The sequence below is a fragment of the Pleurodeles waltl genome, chromosome 5, assembly GCF_031143425.1.
Source record: "Pleurodeles waltl isolate 20211129_DDA chromosome 5, aPleWal1.hap1.20221129, whole genome shotgun sequence".
Classification (NCBI taxonomy): domain Eukaryota; kingdom Metazoa; phylum Chordata; class Amphibia; order Caudata; family Salamandridae; genus Pleurodeles; species Pleurodeles waltl.
In genome coordinates, this window is record NC_090444.1 from 1,724,384,361 (window position 1) to 1,724,404,659 (window position 20,299).

The following is a 20,299-nucleotide window of genomic DNA, read 5'->3' on the forward strand; positions in this document are numbered from 1 at the left end:
ACTGCACTGCACGGCTATCCCTCTCCCTTTTCCATGGGATTGTTGCCTCCTATGGCACTGCCTTTCGGATTGGAGCTAAACGGCTTCCCTTTTGTATTGGTTCAACCTTATTTTGAACCTTTAGGTGATCATAGATCAACTCTTTCCTTTTCCAAAAATATTCATCCTTTTATTCATATGCATATGTTATCCACCATTACTTTTGTGCCCTTCATCGGCGTTGATTCCAATGGGACAAAGTAAATGTATTTAGTCACCTAAAATAATAATTATTGAAGGTAGGAACAACACCATTTTCTTAATATATATTGCACTGGGTAAGAGCTCATAGGTTTAACAGAAGGGAAAGACTGTGTTGTCTCAGTTTCTAGGTGACTAAATAGTTTCTTTTGTCCCACAGAATCACAACCCCGAGGAGGGCTAAATGGGATCCAAAATTATTTGGGGATAATATGCACTGTTTGATAAAATACATGGCTGATAACATTTGCACATGAATAAAAGGTTTAATATTTTCAGAAAAGGAAAACTTAAGCATGATTTACCAAAAGGAGCAACATAACTCCAATCTAAAAGGCAGTGCTATAGAAGGCAAAAAAGGGAGAGTGAGGACAATTCATTGAATTCCATACTCAGGATTATGGGGTATACCTCCCCAGCAGGCCTAAAAAATAGATTACTCTTCTAAGAGACAAAACAAAGTTAAATGTTTGAGTGCTCCTGCAACTCTTAATATTGAAAAGTCTGATTTTAAGTTACAATTCTGAAAATGCCACTTGTAGAAAGTTGGCATTTTTTTCCCTTACAACACAACAAGATGATGGACGGAGTGCTGAAACTTTTCAGACACTCACCCCAAGTCACAGATCCGGGTTAAATCCATCATTCCTTTACTTTCTATGCCACCCCAGGCTGGACCCAGGCATATGCAAATCAGTCTTGACCCTATTTACCATTTGAACCGTCCAGCCCAAACTGCCAAGCTAGGTCCTTCCTGAACCGGAAACCAGCATCCTGGGACCAGTTTCGAGGTATCACCCTTCATCAGCCAGGCTAGCTTGAATTTTTTTGCCCTAACCCATTTGGTGTCTGCTGCACATGACTGAAGGACTCTGTTGTTGAGGTTTATGCATTTGTGCCAGACAGTGAGACAAAGGGGACTGGCTGTAGGCCGGATGGGCCGTGCTGCCAGGCTTGCTGGGGGTGGAGGTGTTCCTGCCCCATTTACATTTCAAAGGGGCTTGCCTTCAGCACACACAAAGGAACCTTATACTAGACTTTTGTCGCTATAGACTTCTTGGAGTCATGAAAGAGGAAGGAAATAAGTTGTAGAACCACATGAGGGAGTAGTATAGGAAAGCCCCCCCCCTACTTCAAAGGCTGGTGCCAGGTATTAATAGATGGACCCTTAGAACGCCTCTTCAGTACCCTCCTGACCTTTGGAAAATGTAAGAAGGACTGTCTGGACCCCCAGAGATCTGCCCTGCTGCGTGAAGGCATTCCTTGCTGCTTGGAGGAGACCTGGACCATCTACTTCAACCCAGGACCACCAGAAGTGACTCCAAAGGCTAACTTGCTGGCCTCCTGTGTGAGCTACAGAGACATTACAAGCTCCAGAGATCTTAAACCCTGCACCTGACTTCTGCTGGAGTGCGTCGTAACTCTCCAACAGGGGTCCCCTCAGGTCCTGGACTTTTGAAAATGGTGTTAGAGGTGCTGCTCCTGCCTAACCCTGACATTTGGGACTTAGAAAAAAATGTCACCAAGAGTGTCCTGGGAAACAACAGACAACCGGAACCTATCTGCCAACGAATCTGCCCAAGATGCATTACCAGTCAGCCTGAATTTGCATTAGTCCAACTACACTCTTCTCCGCAGCAGCAAATCCTGCTTAGCAGGACCTCTCAGTGATGGTATCTGGCCTCGTGGAGCCCTCTTCAGCTGCAGCTGGCAGCTTCGTCCCACTTGAGTTTTTCGACTTCCAAAAAGTTCATCTAAGCCAGAAGGTAAAAAGTTTAACTGGGCTGGCCATCGACAACAACCTCCTCATCTTAGAAATCCAGCTTTTTCCACTCAGAGCTTTTTCCCGCCATCATCGACTGCTTCACCGAGACCTCGTCCAGCGTTTTCCCAGTGGCAACAATGACTTCTTCGACACAGCAGTTACCTTGTCCTGCTGAATTCTACTGTCTCAGGAAATTGTATTCAAAATTTCTTCTAAGCCCGAAGGTAATGAAAGACTGGGCTCAATCCATCTCGTGTATCCGACCAGCACTCCATTTCAGCCAGCCTTAACATTTGACACTGTCCCTGTCTCACACAACCATATATCTGTGGTTTGCACTTTGATCTTTTAGGCACTATTTTGTACTAAAAACTTTAAAAAATCATAACTCTGGTTCTACTGATTGGATTTAACTGGTGTTGGTGTCATTTTATTCCTTACGTTTTACTCTATTTGTCTAAAGTGGTATGGGACATTTCTTGTGTTATCGTTTCACTTTATTACTGTTTGTGTACTACAAAAATACTTTGTACATTGCCTCCAAGTTAAGTCTGATTGCTTTTGTGCCAAGCTTCCAGAGGGTGATTTAGTGGCTTTTGTGGTTCACTCTGACAATGATTGTGTGTATTATTTGTGTGTGGCTTCCACCCCTCTCAAGCAATTTCCTACAGAGTGCATTATTTCCTTTAGTGTCTTAGACTTTCCAAAATCTCCTGCAATTGTCTCAGCTCATAATTTGCACTTGGAGATACGAGATTCATGAGGAAATTTGCAGCAGTGCGTAACCTGAAAAGTATTGTAGCTACAGTGTCGTCCCTTAGTGGTTATCTGTAATTTGCTGCCGTCCGGCTTACACAGTCAGAAATTTGCGACCCCTGGTTATACATTTATTATTTTGTTGATAGCCACAAAACGTAATTATAATCTAGATGATGGGAATCTGCTTGATGTGTGATCAGCCTTCCTTTAAAATAATGATTTTTTTTCCTTTTGCAAATAATCTTTTTCATAGGGATATTGAGTCTCCTTTCTCAAAATAAAAATGCACTTGGTGCTCCGTTGGATGGCCTCTATGTTTGTGAGACATACCCTGAAGAGAAGCCTTGATGCTCTTGAAACTTGATTTCCTATTTTGAAACAGAAGTAACATTTAGTGACACTTACTGCCCTAAAAACCTTAGCAAACTGGGACAAGTGTGATGAATTTCAGTTTACACAGCAGCTGTGTGTATGTTTACCAGATGATAAAAAATAAGAAAAGCAACATAGACCTGTGTAAACTGAAATCAGAATTACTGTTTAAACAGTCTCAACATTGGTGTATTATGTCAAAGAATTTGCAATATGTGTTCACATTTTTATTGTAAAGTTAGCTATAGTACTGTCTTATTTATTTTGCCATTGGTGATATTTTTTCTCTGTTTTAATCCGGTAGCCAAGAAAGCGACTAAGTTTCGGGACTGGTTGGATTGCAGCCTCATGGAAATAAAGCCAAACGCTGTTGCGATGGAAATTTTGGCATATCTTGCGTATGAGACAGTGGCACAGGTTAGAGAATCACCTTTTAATTAGACAATTATAAACATTACAAAAACATTGATCACATTACATCTAGGGGTCAGGAGAACTTCACTGAGAAAAATTGAATTATGGTGAGAAGGGGCCACAGGCATAAAAATAAATGTGCTTTGACAAAGCTAATTGTTTTCTTTTGTACAGTGGGAAGGTTTTCTAATACCTTAGTAAAACACACAAAGCAAGCATCACATGAACAGCAGCAATACACGTTTTCCTCCCTTCCTTGCACACACTTGTGTAGCAGGTTTATCACAAGGATCAATAGCGTGAGCTTAACTCACGGACAAAGCAGGCACAATACAAGCAGCAGCAGCTGTGCAAGCTTCCCTCGGACACTAACAAAGTACAGCATCGGGATCATCAGGACAAGCTTTCCTCATGCAGAGAAGATAACACAGAATTAGCATCACCAAAGTAAGCTTCCCTCGCACACAGATGAAATACAGCAACAGGATCACCAGAACACGCCTTCCTCATGCAGAGAAGAGATACAGGATTAGCATCACCGAAGCAAGCTTCCCCAACACAAAGACAAAGTATAGCATCGGTATCATCAGAAGAAGCCTTCCTACGGCAGAGAACAGAGACAGGATTAGCATGACCTGTGCAAGCTTCCCTCAGACATTAACAAAGTACAGCATCGGGATCATCAGGACAAGCCTTCCTCATGCAGAGAAGATAACACAGTATTAGCATCACCAAAGCAAGCTTCCCTCGCACACAGATGAAGTACAGCACTGGCATCACAGAACAAGCCTTCCTCAGGCAGAGAAGAGACACAGGATTAGCATCACTGAAGCAAGCTTCCCTCACACACAGACGAAGTGCAGCAACGGGATCATCAGAACAAGCCTTACTACAGCAGAGAAGAGATACACGATTGGCATCACCGAAGAAAGGTTCCCCAACACAAAGGCAAAGTACAGCACTGGGACCATCAGAACAAGCCTTCCTACGGCACAGAACAGACAGGATTAGCATGACCTGGGCAAGCTTCCCTCACACACAGATGAATTACAGCACCAGGAACATCAGGGCAAGCCTTCCTCAGACAGAAGAGACACAGGAGTAGCATCACCTGTGCAAGCTTCCCTCACACACATACGAAGTACAGCACCAGGATCATGAGAACAAGCCTTCCTCAGGCAGAGGCGAGACACAGGATTGGCATCACCTGTGCAAGCTTCCGTTGCACGCAGACAAAGTATAGCACCGGGATCATCAAAACAAGCCGTCCTCAGGTAGAGAAGAGATACAGGATTAGCATCATCTGTGCAAGCTTCCCTCGCACACAGATGAAGAACAGCACCGGGCTCATCAGAACAAGCTGGCCTCAGGGAGAGAAGAGACAGAGGATTAGCATCACCTGTGCAAACTTCCCTCACACACACGAAGTACAGCACCAGGATCATAGCCTTCCTCAGGCAGAGAAGAGACAGAGGATTAGCATCACCTTTGCAAGCTTCCCTCATACATAGACGAAGTACAGCACTGGGATCATAGCCTTCCTCAGGCAGAGAAGAGACACAGGATTGGCATCACCTGTGCAAGTTTCCCTCATAGACACATGACGTACAGCACCAGGATCATCAGAACAAGCCTTCCTAAAGCAGAGAAGAGAGACAGGATTAGCACCACCTGTGCAAGCTTCCCTCACACATGGATCATTGGACGAAACCTTCCATAGGCGGAGAAGAGACACAGGGTTAGCATCACCTGTGCAAGCTTCCCTCATACACGAAATACAGCAACAGGGCCATCAGTACAAGTCTTCCCCAGGCAGAGAAGAGATACAGGATTGGCATCACCTGTGTAAGTTTTCCTCACACACAGATGAAGTACAACAACGGGATCATCAGTACAAGCCTTACGCAGGCAGAGAAGAGAGACGGGATTAGCATCACTGAAGCAAGCTTCTCTCACACACAGACAAAGTACAGCAGTGGGATAATCAGAATAAGCCTTCCTCAGGCAGAGGCGAGACACAGGGTTGGCATCACCTGTGAAGCTTCTCTCACACACAGGCGAAGTACAGCACTGGCATCATCAGAACAAGCCAACAAACCTTCCTTAGGCAGAGATGAGATATAGAATTGGCATCACCTGTGCAAGCTTCCCTCACAGATGAAGTACAGCACTGGGATCATCAGAGCAAGCCAACAGACCTTCCTTAGGCACAGAGAGATACAGGATTAGCATCACCTGTGCAAGCTTCCCTCACAGATGAAGTACAGCACTGGGATCATCAGAGCAGGCCTTCTGAAGGCAGAGAAGAGACACGATTGGCATCACCTATACATGCTTCCCTCACACACACATGAAGTACAGCACAGGATTATCAGTACCTGCCTTCCTAAGGCAGAGAAGATATACAGGATTGGCATCACCTGTGCAAACCTCGCTGGTATTCACATGAAGTACAGCACTGGGTTCATCAGAACAGGCCTTCCAAAGGCAGAGAAGAGACTGGATTGGTATCACCTATGCACACTTCCCTCACACACACATGAAGTACAGCGGGGGATCATCATCAGTACAAGCCTTCCTAGGCTTAGTAGATATACAGGATTGGCATTGTCTGTGCAAACTTCGCTGTTACACACATGAAGAACAGCACTGGGTTCATCAGAACAAGTATTCTTAAGGCAGAGAAGAGACACAGGATTAGCACCACTTGTGCAAGCTTCCCTCACATACAGATGAAGTTCAGCACTGGCATCATCAGAAGAAGCTTTCTTTATACGGAGAAGTGATACAGGATTGGCAGCACCTGTGCAAGCACAGGGATCATCAGTACAAGCCTTTCTCAGGCAGAGAAGTGAGACAAGATTGGCAGCACCTGTGCAAGCTTCTCTTGCACACAGTCGAATTACAGCACCAAGTTCAGTAGTTCAAGCCTTTCTTAAGCGGAGAAGAGACACAGAATTATCATCATATGTGCAATCTTCCCTCACTCACAGACGAAGTACAGCACCGGGATCATCAGTGTAAGTTTTCTTCAGGCAAAGAAGAGATACATGATTGGCATCTCCTGTGGAAGCTTCCGTCACACACAGACCAAGTACAGAACAGGGTCATCAGTGCAAGCCTTCCTCAGGCAGAGACGAGATACAGGATTGGCATCACCTGTGCAAGCTTCCCTCAGACACAGACCAAGTACAGCACCGGGATCATCAGAATAAGCCTTCCTCAGGCAGAGAAGAGATACAGGATTGGCATCACCTGTGCAAGCTTCCCTTAGACACAGACCAAGTACAGCACCGGGATCATCAGAATAAGCCTTCCTCAGGCAGAGAAGAGATACAGGATTGGCATCACCTGTGCAAGTTTCCCTCTCACTCAAGTCATCAGGTAGCATTGGAAGGGTTCCTGACAAGAAAAATAAATAGACCACAAGCAGCAAGTATAAGCTTCAGTAAGGAAACATGTGAGACTTGGGCAGAAGTATTCCCGGTTCTCTTGACACAAGCAATATGTTAAACTTGGGAAATGGCAGTCCACTCAGGCAGAACATGCACAAGTAACAAAGCCACGCGCTATGCCTTACCCCCTCAGGAGCATGTGTGCTAAAATCTCGTCATTGGTTATTGTCTTCTGTTTGTATGGTGTTTGCAATCATGCATGATGTAAATAAAAGTGAGCGGCCCTAGCTGTTCAGTCTTTATAACATCTCACAAAAGCAGACATCATGCTGAAAATAAGCTGATAGATTTGTATTGTGTTTTTTTAAGGTATCAGTGAAGAAATGGTGTAGTTTCTGTTTTCCTAAAGGCATCCACAGGTGGATCTGCTTTTCTTGTAGATATTTTGCTGTGTCAGAGCAACTCTTTAATTTTTATTTGATAAGACTTAGTAAAGACTGTTTACAATGTTGCTTTCTGCTCTAAATATATTAGAAGTGCCAAATTTAAGTGATAACTTGGTTAAGGGTTTCTTAAAGTCATAAATGTGTTGCACTAAAGACAAAGATGATTCTAGGTCATCATTATCACTAATATTTGCTTTCTACAAAAAGTACTATTGTTTACAACTTCTTAGTTAGTTTAGGTTTGGTTAATCTTGCTTTTTGTCTTGTAGTTGGTGGATCTGGCACTTCTGGTGAAACAAGACATGAGTCCCAAGACATGCGATCCATTCAGTCACGCCATTTCTGCTACCTTAATAAACTATCATAACACTACAGAGGTAAATATTGTATTTGAGGTGAATTTAATTGTTACTGACTTCTATTTTCAAAGGAATATCATGTGTGTCATTTTTTTAAAACTAATCAACAAGTTGTCCTGTGCAAGAAACCTGTAGCTATGTGTTTGTGCAACTTGGTTTTCTTTCATAGACTGCGGATATCTGCTGCCAGTCTACTCTAACATGCAGTGGTGCAAGCCTATATCTCTCCTTACGTGAAGGCCAATCCACTGTTGAGGGTTGCCAGAAGATCTATTTCAACTACATTTTTTTACCCTCAAGAAACTAAATGGCAATGACCCAGTGTTCATCGAGAAGAAAGATACCAAATACATCCAACCCAGGAACATACCTTTTCCAGTACTCCTTCTTTCATAGATTCATGTGCTTGAATCATTTCCCAATATCAAAGTGGGAGTACCATAGTCTATCTAGAAAGCAGTAAAGTGCCTCACATAGAGTATAAGGGCTGGAAAACGTTCTCTTTGGTATTTTATCCACGTAATTCAGAAAGAACCAAACTCCAGCCAGTCAGACTGCTGCACCCTGTAGAACTCTGCCCCCAGAGACGTCCTCCCCTCAGATTTACCACTGGCCGTCTTGTAACAGAACTCTCCCTAAACTCTGCTCAGGCTATCTATATTTAACTCCTTTAGAGAGTGTCTTTTGATAATATATGTACTGTAGCTTCAAAGATAACATCTATTGTAGAGATTTGACTGTCCAGGATATCAGAGTCTGCAATAAAGGGACTAGTCATACCTTCTGGAACATGTGGTAAGAGGAGGCTCCATTCATCAGAGGAATATATCAGTTGCCTTTACTCCTCCCATACAGTAAAGGAATGCAACATCTGTTGTATCTTTTCTTCTAAAATCTCGAACAATAGGGAGGGGAGGCTAGTACCGTGGTCTTCAGAACCTTAAAGCCAAAGACTCCCCAGTTTCTGGGAAGGAAAGAGAGTATTCTTCAGAATCAAGTAAAAAGTCTAATAAAAGGCAAAGGTCAGAAGCACAGCTACCTCAGGAACTGCGTAAAAAGGCTTAAAAAAGACCAATCATAGGTCTCCAAGAGAGCATTGCTCATCTGCTGAGCCCTCTTGCAAACAAAAAAAGATGTTTCCTCAAAGTCAAACACTGAGTCTGCAACACCTTCTCCTAAGTTGACTTTACAATTCAAAACAGCTTCCATAATGCCATCTGCAGAGAAATCCATCACTAACGTACCAACAACAAAGAAACAGTCTGCGAAAACATCAATGACATCATCTACGACAACCTTGACTACAATGACGTTACCATCAACACCAATTTTGACAGTGACGCCGTCGACGAAGAAACCGTTAACGACAGGATCAGTAATATGGTTTATGGTGAAACTGCTGATTATATGGTATTATTGTAGTATTGAAGAGACTTAGGTCTCAAATAAATGTAATTTGAACTGAACTGATATCATCGAAGAGGAATAAAATATATTCTGAAACACTTTATAATACCTGACCAAACCTCCCCTCGTAAGGTCTCACCACTTCCACCAAGTTATATACTAGGTGAATATGATTTAGATGATGACGACAGACCCTTTAGAGCTGCTCATAGCCTTTCTGAACTAAATGTAAAATACCAGAAAGAGTAAGAAGGTGAGGAATATTTTGAAGAGGAAATTATCCTCATTGAGCCAAACAATATGCTGATAGACCTATTCAATATATGAATCAATAGCAACCCTATCTTCATAAACAACCTTAAAAGGAGATGATGAGAGATGTCAAAGTTTTAACTCATGACTTAGAACTCATGCCGGATGACAATCATACCAGATTTCCCCAACCTACAAAGTCAGCATCACCTAGAAAACCCCTGAGATTGCTGCAGTCTCCTTGTGTCTAACCACCTCCTCCACAATTGCAGGCCCCTCAGGCTCCTACCTGGCACTGCTGCTAAGCTCTACATAGCACCTGCAGAACTGCCCCTGATTGCTGCCAGCTTCTACTGCTTCTGCTGTATTTCAGGTCCCTCTGCGCTCTTCCCGTTTTTTTTTGTTGTTGCTCCTACTCAGGGCCTGTGTCCTGCTGCAGTTTTCCCCACCTTACTCCCCACCCCGCCGAAGGGACTCCAAAGGCAAGCCCATCCACGCCTGGACGGTGCCCAGCACCAGGACTCCTGGATCTGCAACCCCGCACCGGTACTCCTCTGACGAGATCAAGACCCTCAGACCTAAGACCCAGAACCCCAGCTGTAGCACTGCCTCGCCTCAATCCACCAAGGGCCCATTCCCCTGCCACAACTGCTGTTTCTCCTGCAACGTTGGAACCACCGCAGTCTCCACCCGGCAGACCCCCAGCCACAAACCTCAACTCCAATGCGTCCTATTAAACGTCGAGTCCCTCTGCAAGCACGTCATAGAAATCTGGGACACCATCACCACCCTCGCACCCAACATTATGTTCTTCACTGAAACCTGCCTCACTCCGGCTTCTGCACCAGACATTGCCACCGCCACGCCCCCTGGATTCAAGATGATGCACTGGGACCTCCCTACCAGGCACGGTGGAGGCATCACTATGATCCACAAGGACTCCCTCCACTGCTCCGCCTCGTCGAAGAGACACAACACTGATCATGGAACACCTCAACTTCCAGATCAAACCAGACACCAAAACCACCAATAGAGGAACCCTGCCTACAGACTCTCTGGCCCCCGCTGCAGCTTCTGCTACTCCATCCAGGACATCATTCCCCCGGTAATTGACTCCAGCCACTACATCTTCCTGGGGGATCTGAACTTCCGCCTAGAAGACCCGGACAATGCTAACTCCGCCTCACTCCTGAAAAATATGAGCATCATTGACCTCTCTCAGCTGGTCACTGCCCCCACACACAGCGCAGGACACACGCTAGACCCCATTTCTTTCCTCCAGTGACAGAACCAAGTTCTCCCACACCTCCGAGGTAACATGGAACGACTGCAATCAAAGGACTGCCTGGAGTCCTGACGAGACCTCCCCACTCTCCCCCACCACAACTGGAGCAAAGTCATTGTGACACCCTGGATTGCCGCCCTCAAAGAAGCCAGACCCACCCCCGCAGATACCTTGTACATCGCATGCAAAACTTCTCCAACTGGACCTCCTCAGCTGCCAACACAATTCGCCCTGCCGAAGAGAACCACCACCAGCAGCAAGCCCACCAAGCAAACCAAATGATTTCCCCCTAGAACTTCTGACCCTCACATATCACTGCAGAAAACTAGAAAGACAGTGGCGCTCCAACAAGACCACCGCCAACCTCGATTCCTTCAGGGCCGCCCTCAAGATACCACCACTGACTCAGATAGACCAAGAAAGAAGCACTCACCACCCACATCGAGACATGCACCAACCACACCAGAGAACTATTGCTGCATCGTCAGAGAATTCTTCTGCCCATCCGCCACAGAGAACCCATTCTACCCCTCCCAAGACCTCTGTGACATGCTATTGAATTACTTTCGCCACAGGATCGCCAACATCTACAGCACCTTCTACACCCAACCCACCAACCTTGACCACCCGTACACCCTATCCCACCACGCTACCGCCCCCACAGGCTCACCGAATGGAAGTCGCTACCTACCGAAGACATCATCTCCTTCATGGCCTCCATCAACTGTGGATCCCCCACGGATCCCTCGTTGCACTGCTTCTACAAACTAAGAGGAAAAACAATCGGAGTCTCCCTCACAGAACTCCTCAATGCCTCCATCTCCACAGCCACAGTCCCTGGTGCCTGAAGCACGCCAAGGTCAAGCCCCTCCTGAAGAAACCCTCAGCTGACCCCAGCAAGCTCAAAACCTACCGCCCCATCTCGCTTCTCCCATTCCCTGCCAAAGTCTTGGAAAAGGCCATCAACCGCCAGCTCACGGACTACCTCAGACACACCAACATGCTTGACCCATCCCAATTTGGCTTCCAGCTCAATCACAGCACCGAAACAGCCTTGATCGCAACTACCAACAACATCAGTGGCATTATTGGCCTATGGACAACAGCGGCCCTCATCCTCTTTGACTTTCCGGCAGCCTTCAACACAGTCTGGCACCACACTCTCATCACTAGACCATCTTTGGCATCCAAGACAACGCACTCAACTGGATCTCCTTTTTCATCTCCAGCCAAACACAGAGGATCCTCCTCCCTCCCTACATCTCTGCACTCAAAAATATCATCAGTGGCATCGCCCGGGCTCCTCCTTCAGCCCTACCCTCTTCAATATCTACATGTCTCAACATTGTCTCCTACGCCGACGATATCTAGCTGGTCCAATGCCTCACAGACTGCACCGCCACCACACAAACTAACTTCCAAAACACTATGACCGACATCACCGCCTAGATGAGGACCAACTGCCTCAAGCTAAATTCAGACAAAACAGAAATCCTCATCTTTGGCAACAAGCCCTCCCCCTAGGAGACACGTGGTGGCCTGCTGCCCTCAGTCCCCCACCCACACCCATCGATCATGCACACAACCTCGGGATCATCCTAGACACCCAACTGACCATGAAGCAACAGATCAACACCGTCTTTTCTGCCTGCTTTCACATCCTCCGTGTGCTGCTCAAGAGCTTCCAATGGATCCTCATCTGTATCAGGAAAATAGTCACTCAAGCCCTCATCTTCAGTCAACTCGACTACGACAACGGGCTCAATGCCAGAACCACAAAACACCTCATGAACTGCCTCCAGACCGACCAGAATGCAGCAGCAAGACTCGTCCTCGACCTCCCCAGAAGAACCAGCATCACCCCCCACCTCAGGGCCCTCCACTGGCTCCCCGTCCAGCAAAGATGCCTTTTCAAGTTCCTTGTGCACGTGTACAAGGCCCTCCACAATGCCGGACCTGCATACATCAACAACTGCCTCAGTTTCCACCAACCAACCAACCAACCAGAGACCTCCGCTCAGCCTCGCCCTGGCCCACAAACCCCGCATCTGCCACAAATGCTATGGACGTCGCTTCTTCTCCCACCCCACCGCCAGATACTGGAACCACCTCCCCCTCTACCTGCGCACCTCGCCTTCCTTGAAGGACTTCAGAAAGCAGCTCAAGACCTGGCTCTTCTACCGACCGCACCAGCCAGACGAGGCCCACAGCACCCCCTCAGCGCCTAGACCTCTCCACCCTCCCAACCCCCAAAAGGGTGACAAACTTGTGCTATATAAGACCCTGCAATTGATCGATTGATTGATAATTTACCAATGGAGCATACACCTAACAGAACACCAAGGTCAAGCTATCCCACCAGCAGATGATGGTATGTCCTCTGATGAAGAAAGAGAAAAAGATGAGATACTGGATGATCAGGATATACCAAATGAATGGGATAATTTCTTAATTCCAGTTCCATTGTCAGCTGCTCCATAATCTGTAGATTTTCAGCCTGACGATATTGGAGGATATCACATTTTAATGGAAAGATTGGCAAAATGATTTCAATTGCCAATGCTTACAAAACAATCAGATTATATTTTATATGAATTTAAAGAGCCTTCTAGGAAATCAGTAACATCAATCCCTATTGTAGATTTCGTTTGAAAGGAAGGCATTTAAATCATGAAGTATCCGGCAAACATCTCTGCTATCTTGCCTAGCATAGGTAAGAAATATAAAGCCACAAAAAATTCACCCGCTTGTTTGATTAGACACCCAACACCAAATTACGTAGTTACACAAGCAGCCCAACGCTACTTGAAGAACACCTCCACACCCATCTCCATGCCAGCTGAGAGAAACGGCAGGTGTATAGACAATATTTTTAAAGCTTTTTCCCACTATGTCTGCGACTACTGTTAGGGCAACTAATTCCTAAGGGATCCTCAGTGGCTAGGAAAAGTAGATATGGCCAGGCATCACTCCATACATTGATCATCCTCCAGAGGATGCACAGACTTAGGTAAAAGAGATCCCACAAGAGGGTGTAAGAACTTTATCAGAGATGATAGATTGTAGATTGCTCAGTGGACATCTCTTCTACAGGTTTCTGTCAGTTGGCAGGAGTGGCTGTGCTTTGCAGACAGGGGTAGTTGAAAAACATTTCTTTCAGACCAGAAGTCCAAAGTAGGATCCTGGACAAATGCATATGATGGAGAAGCATTATTTGGTAAACATGTTGACAATGCCGTACAGTTAATCAAGACAGACACAGGCACTGCATAGTAGCTCTGTAATTTGCAGATGTGGTGACTGTCCTTTCGAGGAGCAAGGGGCAGAGGGCTACTCTCTTAAAGAGGAAGATATCAACTCTATCAATGTCAGCAATATCATCTCTTTCAACAGCAACACGGACCACAATATCTTCAACAACAATGTAGGCAACCACCACCAGCAGCCTATACTAAGCAAACACTGAGGAGAAAACAAGGTTCCGAAGGAAGGGCCACTCGTCAAAGACAGTGGCAAATTTGAATTGATGGTTATTCTTCATATTCCCCAATGACACTTGAAGGTTGACTATCAAGTTACTTAAAGCAGCAGTGATCAGTAACAGCAGACCGTTGAGTTTTGCATCTAATTGCCTACGGTCATACTTTGGAATTCAACTATAAACCAATTCATACGCCTCAACGGAAAACATCCCTCCGTCATCTCAGGAAAGGAACCATAGAGAAACTTCCCCACAACCAAAAGGGAATGGGTTTTTATTCCTGTTTCTTATTATAAAGAAAAAAGAGAATGGAGACCCAAACAAATACCTAAGAAAACAATTATTTTGTATAATTACTGTTCAAGACATTCTCCAACTTGTCAACAACAGACACTATACGAGAATAGTTCTCTAGGATGCCTACTTTCATATCTCAATTCACCCAAAGCACCACAAATTCTTAATATTCGAGTTGACCACACTCACTGTCAATTCAAAGGTATGAGCTGAAATCGGCCCCCACATTTTTACAAAATGCCTAGCTTCAGTAGCTGCACATGTAAGACAAAATTGTCATCCAGTATTCCCGTATCTCAATGACTGATTGATAAAGGCACCTTCTTGTCAGGCAGCAATGAAGGGAACTAGGGCAGGGTTTTATTTATTTATTTGCTGTATTTATATAGCACAACATTCATCCCCTAAGGGATATGATGCCGCTTAGAAAGCTCCCTGCCTTTTCCACCATAGGGGTTTACCGGAATTTAAGAATAACCTGCTAAGACTGGCTTAACCTTTAAAAAGCCAAGTTATTTTGTTTTTTCCCGAACCATAGAGTGGTTCTCAGTCAGTCAAAGGTCTAAAAGAAGGGTATTCCAGTGGGCCGCAACCAGATGAGAAAAAGAACAGCCACCTGTTCTATCTTTTTTCATCCATGTAGCCTTAGTGAGCACCAGGTTTCGTGATCTTAGATTGCATGCCGGATTGTACAATTCAACTTTGTCTTGAAGAATTTCAGACCCAGTATTATAGTGACCTGTGTGTATGGCAGTGAAGCTTGAAGCTGGCCCTTTTCCTTACTGGCAGCCAAAGTAGGGTTGCTAGGTTGATATTACAGATTAGTTTTGGCCGCTGTGTTCTAGATTACCTGGAGTCTAGTAAAGAGATAATCTGCCATGCTCCCATACAGGGCCTTGCAATAATCCAGTCCGCTGGTTATCAATGGCTGATCTGTTGTTTTACACCAATCAACTGGTAGCCACCTGAACAGCCGTTTCAGTAGACTGAGGGTGCTTTAGCATTTTCCTCAGGTGGTCTTAACTTGTTCCTGCATTAAGAGTGAATCATCAATGATGACTTCAAGATTTTTTGCTGATTTCTTGGGAATTGGTGCTTTTCCTAGAGAAGTAGGCCACCAGGAAGAATACCATATTCGATGAGCACCATCAAATAGTAGGATTTCAGATTTCTCAGCATTCATTTTAAGGAATGCTGTCATCCAATCTGCATTCCTGAGAGGCAGTTGGCCAGATTGCTTTGAGTCCCCCCCCCCCCCACCCCCACCCCCCCAACCCCCATGGAGATAGCCAACTAAGAGTATCGCCTGCGTACAAGTAGATCTTAAATCCCAATTTCCTTACAATTTTTGATAGGAAGGCAACATAGACATTAAAAAGAGTCTGACTCAGGGAAGAACACTGAGGGACTACGCATTTGGATAGATAGGATCTATTTCCGATATTACTCAGCTGGACTGTGTGTGTTCTATTCTTTAAGAATGATCTGAACCTCTGTAGTGCTTTAGAATGGAGACCAATATGATGGAGTTTCCTGATCAACTGACTATGCGAGACGGTATTAAAAGCTGCTGACAGGTCAAGTAGGATCAGGACTGTGGCTTTGCCCTGATCAACAACTGACCTGATATCGTTAAGGACAGACAAAAAGGTGGTATCAGTGCTATTATTTGCTTGAAACCCCATTTGGGCGGAGTCCAGCAGATTATTATATTCTAAAAAATGAGTTAGATGCCCATTCACTAATTTTTCCAGTACCTTGGACATGAATGGGATAGGGATATAGGACGGTAGTTAGCAAGCAGGGAAACATCCGATCCTTACTTCTTGGCCAAAGGTAGTATTGACGCCTGCTTCCAAGAATCTGACTCTATCAAAGATTGGTTAAAACCATGGGTACAAAATGGACTCCACCCACAAAAGTTGTCACTCTGACCATCAAAGAGTATAAGATTTTTGGGTGCTATTTTAGACACCTTATGGGATAACACATATTTAACACTTAAAAGGAGAACCAGGCTCATACTTATAGCAGAGACGTTATTGAAAAGTACATTTCAGCTCGCCTGTTCAAGTTCCTTTCGGGCAAGATGTCATTGGCCCTTCCTTTGGTCTGATTTCGCCGCATTTGAATGAGAACTCTGCAGGAAGAGCTGGACAAACAATGGATGCAAACATGAAGGTGGCTATCCCTTGGTGGGTTCAAGAGACGAATCTCTCTAGAGGATTACATTTCCTACTCCTGATTATGTGATCACAACAGATGCTTCCCTAGAAAAATAGGGAGCTCACTTACAAGACCTGGAGCTCACTTGAAAGTAGGCTCTGCACCACCTAAGCCTTCACATAAATTGTTTGGACCTCAAGGCTGTAGCTTTGAGTCTACTGTTTTTTGTGCCAAAAATAAAGGGATCAATAATACTAAACAGCACAGACAATACCACTATGATGCACTACATCAACAAACAGGGTTGTACAAGATCTCAAGCATTTTTTTAAGAAGCACAAAGAATTTGGAAATGATCGCTTCAAAATGGGATAAAGATTAGAGCAGAACATGTTCCAGTAAAGCACAATATTCTAGATGATAAATTTAAGCAAAATGAGAAGCTGTCACTAGGAGTTGGAACTCAACCAAGAAACTCTAGACAGCATCTTTGCCAAATCTAGACCTATTTGCAACTCTACAAAATCAAAAATGCCTGTTCTACACATTTGTATCCACAACCAAAGTCGTGGGGAGTACATTTTCAATAGAATGGTCAGGGATCTTTGCTTACGCTTTCCCCCCAATCCCATTAGTCCCCAAACATTTCAACAAAATTAAGAGAGAGCCACAATGGATAATTCTAGTCACCCCAAAATGGTTCAGGCAGCAGTGGTTCACCAAACTCCTTCTCCCATCGGAGAAGCATCACATTCAACTGAAACCATCTCCTAAATTGTTGACAATGAGCCACAGCCAAATACTTCATTGGGGTCTGAAATCTTCAAACTTGTAAACCTAGTTCTTGAACACAATGTGTTTATGTACCTGAAGATTCCAGAAAATTGTAAAGAAATACTTGCCAAGGCCAGAGCTGAACCTACCAACAAAACTTCCCTACTTAAATGAAAGCATTCTGCTTATGATGTCGAAAGTCAAAGGTTCAACCTATAACAGCACTATCCACCGGAACAGTTAATACGTTATCTATTATATTTGACTAAAGCAGGTTGTATTCATACTTCTGTAAAAGTGCACTAAGCAGCAATATCATGCTTTAGGAGATCATCGGGTTCGCTATATTTATGGCCAAATAGGATCATCAAAGTGTTTCTTAAAGGACTTTTTAGAGCTTTTCCTCCAATAAAACAATATGCCTCTCCTTGACAGCTTAATACAGTACTCTCACAATTGATGACGTCTCCATTAGAACCCATTCACAAAGCTGGAATGAAGTTTGTCATAAAAAATTGTCACTATTATTAGCATAGACATCAGCAAGGAGAGTTAGTGAAATGCATGCTTTCACTATTAAAGAGCCATTAATGCAGTTCAGGATTGATTGTAATTTTGAAAACTAACTTCTGTGAAGAAGGCTGTGTCAGAATCTGATAAGTGAGCCAGTTGTCTTACAAACATTCTTTCCAAACCAAAATGATGTAGCAGAAAGGTCATTGCACACACTAAATGTTAAAAGATGTCTGAAATTTTACCTAGACAAAACAACTCAGTTTAGAAAATAAGATCAGTTGTTGGCCGCATATAGTAATTCTCAAAAAGCCTTTTTAGAAGCCATTCAATTCTGTCATCCGAGTAGGGGAAGGCCCTTACTGACCAAAGCACGCGTGCTTTCTACAAGAAGTGTCTGTACGTCCACTGCTCTGTGTGCTGGTGTGTCTATCAAGGACATTTGTAGACCAGCAACATGAAAAAACAGACACACATCCATGCAGCGCTATTAAACGATGCAGCTGTATATTACACCATCTATTGCATTAAGGTGAGCTCTTGATTCATTTATTATCCAACCATCCACTATTATTTCATTATTATCATGTTTGTTTTAATGTTTAACTGCTAGCTAATCTGATTCATGCATGTGCATCTATAAAAGTTCCTATACTGGAAAAGAAAATAAATTACTTACCAGTAACTGTAGTCCTCTGGTATTAGCACCTTGTATCAATTCACATGTGGCCCACCCTCCTCCCCTGAATGTCTCACCTTATCCTCTGTAGTGCTGTAGGTTCACACTAGAGTTTGGAAATCTGAGAGGAGGAAGCCTCTGAGGGGCATGCTTTACAGTGTGCTGCATCCTGATTGGCTCCCCCCCACCCCCCATTATTAAAAACACCCACTGTTTACAATCCTAATTCGATCCTAATCCCGATCCTAATTGCCACCTACTCTCAAAATTCACTCGTTGACTCATTCAAAGCCTTTTAATCCTCTCTCAATCAATCTACTCGTTCTGCTAACTTGGGCACGTTACCATTTTGACTTAAAGATAAGAGACACATTAAAAAAATTAAAAAAATGAAGGGCCAAATGAAATAATAGAGGGCAATGGCAAAGTTAAGCAGCCATTCACTGATATGAAGACCTGATACTCAGCGTACTACTCCTGCTGTTAAAACACTGATCAGAGCACAGGCATGGCAGCGAATCAGACTGTGGCAGGCTTGGTGGCAGTGTGGTTCCTCGCCCCACGACACCACATTTAAATCAATATAGTCTTTGTTTTTATGACTTTTTTCTTTCATTGCTGCAAATGCGCTATTTAACAGAACACACATAAACCAGTTTATTTCCCTACTTGAAATGTTAGATTTTTATGTTTATTTTCCTGTATTTTTTAATACTGATATTTTGTGTATAATCGGCGATTGTTTTCCTCAGTGTTAACTTTTTCAGCAAAATATAGGAAACTTTTTTAAAGTATTTAAGGAGAGTTAAAAATAGCTTTTCTGATTAGCCACCGCGTGGAATGGAATGCCATAAAACCCATCGTCAGGCGACTTCATAGTAAACATGGCCAGACCCAGGTTGGTGTAACAGAGAGATACTGTACGAAAAAAACTAAATCGGGCATTTTTACACAGTGGTTTATGCAAATGACTGACCAAACCTCAGGATAATGTTATTTTAAAAAATCAGTGGAGTCTTCATTTAGACAGCTTAGCAGAGATTAATTGCATCTATATTTGTCTGACCCAACAAGACTTACTGTTGGCTAATTATTGCTGTTGGCAAAGTTTATATTAGAAATAATTTTTTTGAGGCATCAGACTTCCAGTTTTTGGAAGGCATGACTTAATACACAACTCCTGCAGCCGCGTACATTTTTTAAATATACCAAAATATGTAGAATTTTCAGGGATTTATTGTGAATTAATAGCGAGAGTGCATTTTAAATTATGTATTTAATGAACCAGTTTTCAATATCATTTTTAGTGGAAATGTTTTAAAAAATGAAGAGCCTATTTAATAAAGTCTGTTGCTACAGCAATTGCGCTAAGTGGCAACTTTTCAGTGATGAATATCCAAACGGCAATGTGCTAAAATTACATTGAGAGCAGCAAATGTATTTGCTCTTCCTTCCGATTCCCAAGTAGAAGGAAATCTCACGAGGATGTTCTCCTCTCTCTTGTGTTTCTCAAATAAATGTATTAATCCTTAATTACCGGACACAAAACATTGAAAGTTAACGAATGTCGCTGTAAGTTGGGAGCTATTCTCTAAACGGATGCTGAATAGAAGGGCCGCAGTCCTGCTACATGGGTACTGATGAGACAGGACTGTGTGAATCTTGACGAGGCAGGATTGTGTTAGTCCTAATGAG

The 20,299-nt window shown here is 43.8% G+C and overlaps 1 protein-coding gene across 1 annotated transcript in view; it reads left to right on the forward strand.

Moving 5' to 3' along the window:
* SUPT3H (SPT3 homolog, SAGA and STAGA complex component) overlaps window positions 1–20,299 on the forward strand; it is a 1,211,638-nt gene that overhangs the window by 835,887 nt on the left and 355,452 nt on the right. The window contains exons 8-9 of the mRNA XM_069236106.1: window positions 3,441–3,553; window positions 7,661–7,768. Of these exons, the coding sequence (XP_069092207.1) occupies window positions 3,441–3,553; window positions 7,661–7,768 (221 nt within the window). The remainder of the gene's footprint in view (window positions 1–3,440; window positions 3,554–7,660; window positions 7,769–20,299) is intronic.